Raw genomic sequence first — 13,150 nt, 5'->3', positions numbered from 1 at the left:
TGGATGAAGTGGCTGGGGAGAGGGTAGTCTGGGCGTCCCTGCTGAAGCTACTGCCCCCGCGACCCGACCCGGATAAGCGGTAGAGAATGGATGGATGGATGGATGGTTTTGCGAGGGTTAATAATTGATGACCACCCACCAAGTTTGAAATTTAAATAGTGTTACTTTTGAGTTGTTCGACTTTAAAGGTTCCATTTTATAAGACCTCCAAACACAAACCTTTCTTGAAATCTGACCATCCAAAATTCATAATACCATTCATAATAGTTCCAAATAGGTGGCAAAGTTGCTTCTTCCCATTTGTTTGAACTTCAGTTTCAGCCTTCCTGTGTGGAGTTGGCATGTTCTCCCTATGCTTGCGCAGCTTTTCCAAAAACATCTATGTAAGAGTCATTCAAGAATTTAAACTGCCCGTAGGTGTCATTGTGTGCCCTGTGATTGACCGTTGACCAGTTCAGGGTTTCCCAACATCCACTCGAATAGGCTCCAGCTCCCTGGCAAGCCTGAAGAGGACAGAAAATTGGAAGGACGGGACGACAGGGCTCAACGCCGCCTGCTTATAAGCAAGCGTGACGTGACGACCGCCTGCTTCCGTTGTTCTCCTTTCGCAGCGGTAGCTGGAAAAGTCCCTTTTGATATTTGCACAGCCAGCGCCCACAACTGCCTGCCTCCTCTCTCGATTCGCCCGTCGCTCCTCATCCACAACATCCAGCGTGTGCTGCGGCTGCTCCAGCGTTTTCATCAACAGCTCCACCCCTCACTGAGCGCCAAGCTCCCCTGTGATCGCTGTGTCCTTGCAAGTCTCTCCCGCACACACAACAAGCTCGTATACCAGAAAGAGTGCACAATGACGGACATATTCTCTCATCACACAGCTGGGTGGAGAGATGAAGCCGCTCTCTCGGGGCGGCATGAGTTGAGAATATTTGATCATAGGCACGGACACATGCAGCAGAGCGCATGGAGATCACAGCTGTGCTCCTGGTGACGTGGACAACCCACACTGCTTCTTCAAAGATGATCACTTACTGATTTTGGTTCATTATAAGAATTATTGAGGCGTAGTTGATGCTACGTCATCACTACAACCTCAAAAGCGGAACACAGTCCTTCCTATGACGCTGGTCAACTTCCAAGGGGTTTGTTAATCAAGCGAAGGCAACAACCAGCCGGCAGGCGGGCACCACCAAGCCGTACCGATACAGTCAATATACGGTATATACGTTTGCACTGAAAACATATATTGTTTGTGTGAAAGTAGTGAAACAAAAATAAAGAATTTTCTCTAACGAGAGGAATAATCATGATTAATAATCGTGATAATGATATTGTCCAAAATAACCGCGATTATTATTTTGGCCATACTCGTACAAATGTTTGAATGCTTATGTTTGTTTTATGTCATGATGATTATCACCCACCCCCCCTAAGGAGGACAAGCGCTATAGAAAATGCATGAATGGAGTGGGGCCCTAATCCTTTGTAACCTTCTGAGGTGGGTCATATTGAACTTTATTTTTAGAATATGCTGCGGGCCAATAAAAAACAAGCCCCGGTGCCACTCACACTGCAATGAAGTGCGCAGTGGCGTACAGCTGCTAAATGTTCTGCCAACATATGCCCGCCTATGGCTCCATCTGTTGACCCAGGCCCCTACCGGGGGGATGTCGACTCACCGATTTCGCAGCTCTCCCCGGAGAAACCCTGCGGGCAGTAGCAGCTATAGCCATCGCCCTCCTGCAAGCAGCTCCCTCCGTGGAGGCATGGGTTGGTCTGGCAAGGGTTGTTTTCCACTGTGAACCAAGAGAGTGCATCATTCATTCCTTGACAGAGAAATAGCATTATGAGAGCGCTCGGGAATGTTGACAAACTACGAAGGCAAATGAGGCTAAAGTCCGTCACTCTCCGCCAAATGTTTGGCGCGTCACGCCACTGTTTATCACGACGGATGCTCGTCAAACTCTGGAGTGAGGCCACGTCTGACAAATGTGCCGAGGCCCTCGTAAAAAGAGCCGATCGTCCCGTTCGTATATACTGTATATATATTTTTTTATAGCACATTGCTGCCGTGTGGGCAAGGTAATAAACATCATTTATGGAGATAAGTCCAGGCCTCCTCTTCGGAAAAACGCTTTTGATGGAAGATGACATCGTAATTATTGCACTTCAATTTTTGAATACGCTGCAAGGAAAAGGTGATGATTATGGTGGAAACTTTAAAGTTGAACGCTGCTGAGGTTGCCCCAAAAAAAACAAAAAACAAAAACCAACGCATAATCAGTCTTGCATAAAGTACCTGAGTAAGTGATAAAAGTATCTTAGAAATATTTTTTTTTTCTATTAAAATACTAGTACTAAACAGAAATAGAAGCTAGTCTCCTTGTCAAATTTTACTTGAGTTAAATTCTTAAAGTATCCGACATTAAATGTACTTAAAACAATCAAAGGTAATTGCAGTATCGCATATTAAATATAATTAAGTATTGGAAGTCAAAGTATTTTTTAAAAGTGGTCAGAGTTTAGTTATGATTATGTTTTTATTTATTGTAATGTTATTTTATTTATTAATTTTTTACTTCAGTTGTGGAGTAAAAGATGTAAAAAGGGTCAGCACATAAATGCATCACGTAATATTAGCAAAGAAAATTCTGCACAAACAGAACAGCACAGCACTAATATATTCCAAAAAGAATTAGTGCAGTGGTGCCTTTAGATATGGGGTTAATTCGCAGCCACGCTCGTAACTCAAAACACTCATATCTCAAGTCATCTTCCCTCACTGAAAAGAATGGAAGTGCCATTAATCCGTTCCGGCTTTCCTCCCAAAAAAGAACAATAATCTTTGTGATGTGTTGTTAAATACGGAAAGTAGCACTCTTATAATATTGTCCTTCATCCAAACAAAGGGTAATTACATAATTAAGTAGAATGTAAATAATCAATCAGTTTGTGCATCAAGATTTAACGTTTCAATTCAATTCATTGTGTTGCTCGAGGATAATACAGTCCTACAGACACAAATGAAGCGTCACCGCTTACACGAAGTGACTCAGTAAGGTGCAATAATATTGGTCGTTTTTCGCAGACGAATATATGCCTCTGAGTATCATGATACACAGCAATTCAGAATTAACTCAGTAACGGGATTACATAATTACAACATTTTTGTTATTGTAATTGATTCCCTTGCTGGGAGAAAATGTGTCATTAAATTACAGTTGCTTTTGGAAGTTTTCTATGATTACAATTTTAGTTACATTTGAAAAATAGCTGCAAAAGGTCAGATCTTTTTTTTCCCTTCCACCTAAGGTGCAATCTATTAGTTTGTGCAAGATTTTGAAACTGTATAATGCAACAAACACCTGTTTTGTTTTCAGGTTATTATTTGTGTAAAGAACAAACGTGGTAAATTCCAAAATAATGACCTATGGTTTTAATCCACTTTTTTAGAGGACACATCCAAGGGTCCTGTTACTGCATTGATTAAAAATTAAGAAAAGTAATCAAAAACTAATCAAATGTAATTAGTTATATGACTTTGAGAAAGTAATGGAAATAGTAACGCTACTATTAAATTTACAAGTGGGTAACTTTGTAAATTGCAACCAACTACATTTCCAAAGTAATCTTCCCAACATGTAAAATATATTTTAGAAAATAGATAATAAAATAATTTCCCTCAGAACACCATCAGTGTACAGAAACTTTGTAGCGGTACAAAAGACTGACATACACTGTACATACTTTCATTTTTGCGTACATTGGGTAACTTGAGAAAAAAGATTTTGTGCAAAAGAATATTATTTGTTGGTTTTTTTGCTGTCCTATGTCAAAACGAGTCAAATTTGACCCAAAGAGTTAGTGACGTAGAAGCAGAGAGTTGCTGTTCCCTTGAAAGCTTGGCTTCCATTTGAGTGTGAATGTACACTCACATACACACACAGATATTACGACAGATTATGTTACATTTCCTGCAAGACAACATGCGAGACTCCCGCGACAGGCTGCCAGCATCTCGTTCCGGCGAGCACATACTAGAGTGCGTTGTAAGTCGCATCCTGGATGGCAGAGAGCACCATCCATCACTGGAAGCTTAATGACATACGTCGGGAGGAGACAGCGTGATCTTCCGCTGAGGGGCGTAAATGTCAGGCGACTGTCTCGCGCCTCAAATGTTTCTGTTGTCAGGAACATTTGAGGGGCCCCTTCATCCCTCAAATTAGCGAGCGGGAGCGAGGGACGCGTACAAATCACAGAATCGACTCACGCACGTGTGCCTTGGGGCGGACATGCAGAAAATGTTTTATTGTTGGAGAAGGCTTAGTGACATAAAAATGCTTTTAATGCAGGTGCATGCTTTCTCTCTAATTCCGCCAGAGTTGTGAGTTCTTCCAGAGGCGATTAAAATTGCATGCTTGCGACTAAGTATAAAAAGTCATGGGAGCCAGCTGAATTAAACCGTTTTTCTCTCAAAGTACAATTAAACTGTGCCCCCTGTCCCTCCCTCCCAAAAAATATCACATATAAAAACTTCATTTAAGTTGGGAGCATTAAGTTTCCAAGCACTTCCTGGCACAGCTATCTGCACCGTGGTGCTGTTAAAGATAAATGGTCTATCTCGGCATGTTGTTGTGAGAAAAGCTTCACAACACGTTTTAATCACACCTCAGGTGGACACGGTATTTTTTTTTTTTTACATTCATCCTTCATAGGCTGTAGGCTTGACTTAACTGCAGGACACGTTTTAAGTCTGGTACACACATACCGGTTATTGACGTTTTCACAGATTTGTTTTAAATGTGAGAGACCACACATATGACGAGGAGAAAATCGGCAAGTGCGTGCTTACTGCTCTTATTGTGTGTGGTACACTCAAGTTGACCAACACACACCATCAATAATCGCGAGTCTCCTCCCCCGAACCAGATTTCTGTCGTAATACCAAGACTGACCTTTAAGAGGGATTATGGTGCCATGGGGCATTCCGACTGATGGAATATACAAAGAATAACAAACAGTAGTAATAGTAGAAGAAGAAATCGGAGAAACTAGATTAACTAGGCTATCTCTGAATTGGCTATTGTTCTGTTTCACATCACAATCAATGAGTCCGTGGATCGGCCTAACTCGTTGATAACACACAAAGATTTGCTGTAAATATTGAACATTTAACGTTTACAGTCGTCGGCCACGAGCGTTTTATGAGCAGATTGGGGAGGAAAAATATCACTCTTAACACACCTGTACCTGGTGGTGATCTGGGCTTTCATTTTGAAGCAGAAGTTCTTCAGTCATCGCAAGTATTCTTTTCTTGTTTGCTTCCTTCACGTCGCATGACCTCTTATTCTGTTTTAGGTGACTTCCTGTGGTAGCGTTACAGTGCCTCTTCAGGCCTGGCATATAAACTATAGCGTTTCAGCGACTTCGTGTGGACACACATTTTTTTTTTTTTTTTTTTAAATGATTCCGTGTTGACGGGAAACTTTTTAAAAATGATTAAGAAAAAGATCGCCTCCATTTCCGTGTGGACTGGGCCTTAATATAGACTGGCTAAGTAAATTTTCAGACTTAAACCCTATGGATCATGCATTTTACTTGCTAAAGAAGAGACCGAAGGGAGTAACATCCCAAAACAAACAAACAAAAAACTACTGTAAGAGGCTGCGGTGAAGCCTGGAAAGATGCAAAAGTTTGGTCATGCCAATACTAACTACTAATAACTAAATATTAAGTCTTACTCACTTTAACATATTTATGTCTATTTGTTACAAACCCAAACGTTTTTACTCTACAACAATTATGGAATTGGCCTCTCTGTGTACCTGGAGAAAACATTCCACACAAAACTTAGAACCTTGAGGCATATATGCTAACTATTAGTGAATTAGGAAAGCATGTGGATGCTCAGTACAATATGAGCAATGCAGTGAATTAAATAGCAATTACAGTACTTATACAATGTGTGTACAAATGTGATCTACAGCCAGTAACAACAGAAACGGTCCGCAGTCATACATGCGTACATTATCCAAGGCTGTGTTCTGTATTCTGTGTCACACTTTTGTGTTTGTGGAACAAATTAAGTGAGGAATTCAGAGGGAGAGAGATATGCCAGCCAGGCGGAGGTTCAGTGAAGTTGCCGAGGGAGCCAGACGATCATACATTTCTGCCTCTCTTAATGCCTCTAGCTTATGATTAATTACACACTGCTCTTAAAATAGGACGCCAAGTCCATTTCTACTTGAGCCCGTTTCTACTCTTTCTCTGTGTGAAGGGCAAGAATAGTGGGCTTTAATGCTGGAAGTCAATATATAAAGATAAAGTGTGTAGTGTGTCAGCAAATTGATGTTCCCACAACCTACCAAAGCAGTATGTCCCACAGCTGTAAAGGGGTCGCCATCCCAAGTTTATTCTAAGCTGTTCAGTCGGGAGATTAGCTACGAGTCGCCGTGGATATAGAAGCTAATACATGCAATCAGGATTCACAACCAACCGTGAAACTGGATTGCAGGAGAAGAAGGAATGACGAGCATCCAAGAATCTCGCGGGAAAGCATGCGGGTGTCAAATATGTGGAACACCCCAGAAGTTGAACAATTTGGAGTTTAAACAGCATTTTCTAGAAAACGAAAAGTCAAACTATACTTTGAGATCAAACCATCTTCGTGACATCAACAAATCTTATAAGACCTTATTAGACTTTGGTATTTTTTTGGTATAATTCTTGAGATGACATCACAGGAGTTTACCTGTGATAACAACCATCGAAAAGGAAATTGAGCCTTGTGCGACACTGGAAATTTTTATTAAATGTATTTATTTATTTTTTATTTTTTTAAATGGGTAGAACTTTGCCTTCTGGAATTTATTTTTTCCACATTTGGTGAATCTGTACAACATACTTTTTTTTTTTAAATTGAATTAGTGAAATAAATGAACTTTTCTTCCATATTGTAATTCACTGAGCTGCACCAATATGTACATTTACCCAATTTTGACCCGCGTGCAGCGCAGTGCAACTCAAATCTTTATTGTCATTCATTTACAACACTGTGGAAAAGGTACAAACTGGAGATATACAGTAGTTTGCAACACAATGTCATAAAACCTGTTCTCAGATATTGTTTTGATACAGAAGACATTCCCATCACGTTAAAAAAAGGCAAAATGAGCTCATAAAATGGCCTTATGTGCTTTTTTTTGTCGTTTTGCAGCAATATGTGTTTTTACCCGTCAGCCACCATGTGGCTGTACTCTGACTCAGTGAACCTTGTAATAGCTTTGCAGAGACTGAGATCATGCCTTGGCCCATTCAAGAGTCTCCCACCCTCCTCCGTAGGTTACAGCGTGATAACCTGAGTCGGGCCTTGAGAAGCTAATCCTGCAGTGCAATGCAGCGGAGCGCACGGGAACACTGCCGAGCGACTGTGCTGCTTTAATAGAGACCTCATGGCTGTCATCACGGCGGCCATGGCTCACTGGGTGAAATACTGATGTGGTGACGTGCATGGTGAACATTTTGTGCACTCATGATGACATGAGAGAGAGAGTTTATTTCGCTTGCTCGTAACTAAAAACACTTTTTGCCCATTGAAATTAATGGAAATGTTTGCATTGGTTTTTTTTTTTAAGAATATAGTACTCAGCACCAAAAAAAATAAAAATTCAAACTGATAACATAGTGTTATAGTAACACTTCGTTATGAATACGTCATGCTACCAACGTAGCAGCTGTGGCTAATGTCGGCTTGTTTACAGAATCAGAATCCTCTTTATTGCCAAGTATGTCAAAAACACACAAGAAATGTGTCTCCGGTACAATCCTAATGTTATCTTAGTATTACTAGTGCTTCGATTTTGTTGAAGATGGTTAAGCGTTCTCTGTGACTATTTATCACTACTACGCATATTTATAATTGCATGCCATCACGCACGTTACGTCACACACAACCGCAAGCTGGGAAAAAGCTGGTTTCAACGGCCAGTGTTATTTCTGACAGCAGAGAAAGAAGAGGTCTATTGTTACACTTGATAAGTCTCAGGTTGTCCTAAATCAGCAGCATTATCTGGGCTTTCACACTGGCAAGGATATACCGTAATCCATCTTGGCTTCTCATCACTCGCATCCTGTCCAATTTCTTCTGCATCGTCTTTCCATGTGGCTTTGCACCCCTTTCCAGACTGTTGTATTTTGAATAATGTCACCATTTTCAGCAGATACATCAGGAAGAAGGTAGAAAAGATGTGTGTGGGTATAAAGGTCCACCATGGCTCATCAACTATTCATATAGGGACTTATAGCAGAGAGCATGCATTGCGCCATGTCAAGTGTAATGTTCAAAATAGATGAGGCGCTGTAGTATGTTCTTTTCGTGTACAATCTGTTTGTGTGTCACTTAATGTGAGCGTGTGTCGCGATGGTGTACAACTGAGAGCTGTTTCGAGACTTCGTAATTTTGATTTTACAAGGTATATTGCAATGTAGAAATATGGAAAAACAGAACAAGAGCAAACAAATAGGTTGTTACCTATTTTTCCCCACCCAGAAGAGCACAGGTGTACACAACATTGTAGAGCGGCCATCTTGTCAGTCTACTACAAAGCTAATGAAGTCTCCACAACCTAACGTCAACTTTAACTCATTCACTGTCAGCTCTTCCATTTACATTGGATATTTGACTTCTATAGCTGCCAATGGTAGGGGTACTGCACAGGGAACTCAAGTCAGTTTTACACTCAAATTCAATTTTCATGCCTTGGTAGGTGTTTTGGTTGGCAACATAGTTCAAGCAGTTAAAATATTACAAACACATCTCAGGATAAATGGGCCTCCCTGGAGTGCTTGGGTCCTTGGTAAGTTACTATTATCATTATTACAGAAATTACAAATTTTGCTGTGAAATTAAGGCAAATGTGTGACATTGTTAATGGATACAATGGATACAAAAAACTGCATATTTGCAGTTTGGAATTTGCGCTTACATGTTTCGGCCTTGTGGGAGAAAAGCAAAAAAATTTGGAATAAATCATAACAATTCAATTAACTGCGCCTGTATGTATTAATGTGGTCCAGCAGTGTTTGGATTATTAAGTCTTATAAATGTAAGTATTTGTTTTGGAGAAGAAAATTATTTTCACCACAAATACAAGACATCTTATCCGGCTTTTCGACGCATTCGCTCTGTTTATTTGCAGCCTCCAGTTTCCTAAGTGGGATTAACAAAGCTGCTTACAGGGATGACATAAATGGAAAATGCATCACCAAAGTTCTTTTTGTACGTTTCATATCCGCCGAACAATAAGAACACACGGACTCCTTGAACTTGTGCAAATGCATGTTTTCCCCTGCAAAATACAGCCCTACATCTGAATAAGAGAGCACAGATTGGGGATTTCACAGTCCCACGCCTGCCTGCATGTTTCCCCCACTGTGGGTAAAAATCAAGCCTTTTCTCTGACAGGCGAGCGGCATTAATAAGAGGAACAAGCTCACGGGCGTTTGCTTGGAGACCTACTTTAAAACTCCACAAGGAACTTCACACAACCTCTCAGAGCCCCCCCTGCCAGGAGAAACAACCCCCTTCCCGAAAGTCCGCCAAGGATGCCGTTGCAATTTGCAAACATGCCTCTTTTCTCGCCAGGATGTAATTTACACCTGTGTGGCACAAACCCCTCGAGAGACTTCACCTCCTGCTGGAGCCTGATCATGTGGGTGTGTGTCCCATGCGACCCGCATGAGGAGGGCCCTCACCCGTGCTGCGTAATGCGCTGTGATGGACGCTTCGAGCCGAACAACGGCGCCAATGCTACTGCTTTCAGGCCTAGTGAGCGGGACTGGAAAGCACAGCAGGGCGTGTGTGTTCATTCCTCGGAAATCTTAGCTTCTAACCTCCAAGGCATGGGGACTTCAATTTGAGAAGTTTGTGCCTTAAAGTGTGACCAAAGGGTGTGTGTGTGTGTGTGTGTGTGTGTACATGTGTGACAACAATAGGATCATGTCATGTATGTTTCTTTGGATGTCATCAACACCACATTTCTGCAAATAGTAGCCATTTGTTTACTCGACCACACATGAGGGGAGGCATTTATTAGACTGGAGATGTATAACAATTCATGTCAAGCAAAACTGGAGGCTGTGTTGCGTAAATACAAATGGATATACACAACATTGTGGACCTATCACGTGTCATAGAATCTATTGGAAGCCTAATGTAGGGCAATCAAACGTAAAGTAACAACGCAAATTAACATAACGTAACGCAATGTAAAACAACATAAGGCAACTTAACTAATGTAACAGTGCAACATAACAGTGCAATGAAAAGTAACATCACTCAGCGAAGCATAACTCAGCGGAACGGAACTCGACAACATAGACCGATGTCACGTAACCCGACTTTGCGTAATCCGACATAATGTAACTTGACGCAGCGTAACTTTAACTACCGTAACTCGAGATTGCTTAACTTGATTTAGTGTAATTCGACATAACATACCTCACTGTAACATGACTCAGGGTAAAGTTACTTAGCGCAACTTAATGCAACGCAACAAAACACAATGCAATGAAATGTAGTGCAACGCCACAAAACGTAATAAAATGAAATGTAATGCAAGACAAGGCAATGCAAAACAAAACAAGATAGAGTAATGTACCACGACGTAACTCGCTGTAACGTAACTGTAATATAACTAAGCGTAACATAACTGGACGTTGCGCAACTGGACGTAGCATAACTTGACGTATCGTAACCCGAAGTAGTGTAACTTGACGTAACATGAATCTACGTAACGTGGCTCGATGTAACATAACTCAGCATAAGGTAACTAAGCGTAGCCTAACTCTTCATAACATAAGAGTGTGATGTAACTCAGCATAATATAACTTAACATAACACAATTTAGCGCAACGTAACTTGACCTAAGTTAACGATGTTACTCAATGCAACATAACTCAGCATAACCTAAGCTTCATGTAACGCAGCATAATGTAACTCAGCGTAACATAACTCGACATAATGTAACTCAATTCAGTGTAACTCAACGCAAGGTAACAGCATTACATACCATAGAATACCATAGTGCGATATACCAATTATGCCATCTTAATGAACATTGTACAACATCTTGCCATCGTAATGGACATTGTACAGCACCAGACTATGATCAATGTTCCCCACTCGACATCCATTGCACCCTGGTCATCGTGGGAGGGGGATCCGCCCATCTGCAGTCCCTTCTCCAGGTTACTTTTTTCCCCTCAAATGGGGTTTTGAGTTTTTCCTTGCCCGATTGAGGGGTTTAGATTAGGGGATGCCGTCAATCATTGCCAACTGTGGGCATGTAAAGCTCTTTGACTCTTTTGCGATTAAGGGCTGTGCAAATAAACTAGACTTAATGTAACATAAGATCATCTTTAATACTGTACAGTACTTAGGCCAAATAACAACAAATTACTCTTGTATCGCCTTAGAAAATAAGCACGGCATAAGCAGAACTGGAGGGCCGACCTGTCACAATCTAATGTAGTCTAATCCCTGAAAGATGCCTTCTCTACATAGGGTGGCTTTATGTAGGGAGCTTGTTTAAAACATGCGGTAAGATTCTTTATATGAAAGACTGTTGACCTGACTCGGTAAGTGTTGCCGTTTTGTTTAGCAATGCAGTTCAATTAGGATTCTAGCAGAATTGGAATTTCTGTTCTAGGGAGCAACGCAACTCAGAGGAACTGTTATAAAAAGTCTTAAAACATTTAACCAATAAATGCTCATCATATATAATAATACACATTTGTTTCATGGTTGCATCATATTTGTTTCCCCATGAACTATATGGCCCTCAAAAGAAGGGGTGCAAAGTCGGGAAAAAATGCAAATGAGTTTACCGCAATGTTAAACAATATGTGAGCATGAGGCACACATCTTCAACAAGAGAAATACATAATTAAATAGTATTTTGTGTGCTAGGAAAACAGCATGCAGCATCTGTTGTGTGACTAAACACTCAGTTTTTGTGTGTGTGCGTGCTCCCAAAAGATCTTTTTGAGAGCTGCGTGAGATGAAAAAGTGTTCATAAAACAAAACAAAAAGCGTTTTCCATTCCATTTCAGGCGGGGGGTGGGTGGAGGGGGGCGGTGGTAGGTTGGAGGGGATGAAGGAGCAGTAAGGATCTGGAGAGTCAGTCACTAGTTTGCCTTAATAGGACGTCTGGGTGGTACAGTCTGCAAAGTCAAGCACAACAGCTTGTGACGGCCCTCCAGAGGACCAATAATCAAGTCATCCCCGGGTCTCCTCCCGGTGGGACATGCCTGGAACACCTCACCAGGGAATCGTCGAGCCATCCTAATCAGGTGGCCGAGCCACCTCATCTGGCTCCTCTCAATGTGGAGGAGCAGCGGTTCTACTCTGAGCCCTTCCCGGATGTCCTAGCTTCTCACCCTATCTTTAAGGGAGAGCCTGGTCACCCTGCGGAAGTCTTGAGGACTCTGCCGAGAGTGTTGAGGTGGTCCACTGTTCCACAGCCAGGACGAAAACCACACTGCTCAGATTCGACTTCCCGATGGACCCTCCTCTCCAGCACCCCTGAATCGACCTTACCAGGGAGGCTGAGGAGTGTGATCCCCTTGTAGTTGGAACATACCCTCCCGCCCCCCTTCTTAAAAACGGGGACCACCACCCCAGTCTGCCAATCCAGAGGCAATGTCCCAGATGTCCACACCATGTTGCAGAGGCCTGTCAACCAGGAAAGCCCCACAACATCCAGAGCCTTTAAGAATTCCAGGCGAATCTCATCCACCCCCGGACCGAGGAACTTTTTAACCACCTCAGTGACCTAAACCGCAGAGATAGGGGAAGCCCGCCTCAGACATCCCAGACTCTGCTTCCTCATGGGAAGGCGTGTCAGTGGAATTGAGGAGGTCTTTGAAGTATGTTCTCCACTGACTCACAACGTCCCGAGTAAAGTTTAGCAGTGCCCCATCCCCACTTTACACAGTGTTGACGGTGCACTTCTTCCCCCTCCTGAGACGCTAGATGGTGGACCAGAGTTTCCTCAAAGCCATCCGGAAGTCGTTCTCCATGGCCTCACCGAACTCCTCCCACGGCCGAGTTTATGCCTCGGGGACCACCAAAGCTGCATTTTGCTTGGCCAGC

General features: G+C 42.1%; 1 protein-coding gene across 4 annotated transcripts in view; it reads right to left on the bottom strand.

Moving 5' to 3' along the window:
* Positions 1-13,150, bottom strand: part of ncanb (neurocan b) — a 126,485-nt gene that overhangs the window by 40,802 nt on the left and 72,533 nt on the right. For 3 of the 4 annotated variants that reach the window (XM_061780303.1, XM_061780299.1, XM_061780301.1), the window contains one exon: positions 1,677-1,793. The exons of the other annotated variant lie outside the window; for it this stretch is intronic. In XM_061780303.1, the coding sequence (XP_061636287.1) occupies positions 1,677-1,793 (117 nt within the window). The remainder of the gene's footprint in view (positions 1-1,676; positions 1,794-13,150) is intronic. 4 annotated transcript variants of the gene reach the window in all.

This window comes from Phyllopteryx taeniolatus, chromosome 7 (genome assembly GCF_024500385.1).
Source record: "Phyllopteryx taeniolatus isolate TA_2022b chromosome 7, UOR_Ptae_1.2, whole genome shotgun sequence".
Classification (NCBI taxonomy): domain Eukaryota; kingdom Metazoa; phylum Chordata; class Actinopteri; order Syngnathiformes; family Syngnathidae; genus Phyllopteryx; species Phyllopteryx taeniolatus.
This window is presented reverse-complemented; position numbering and strand designations above follow the sequence as displayed.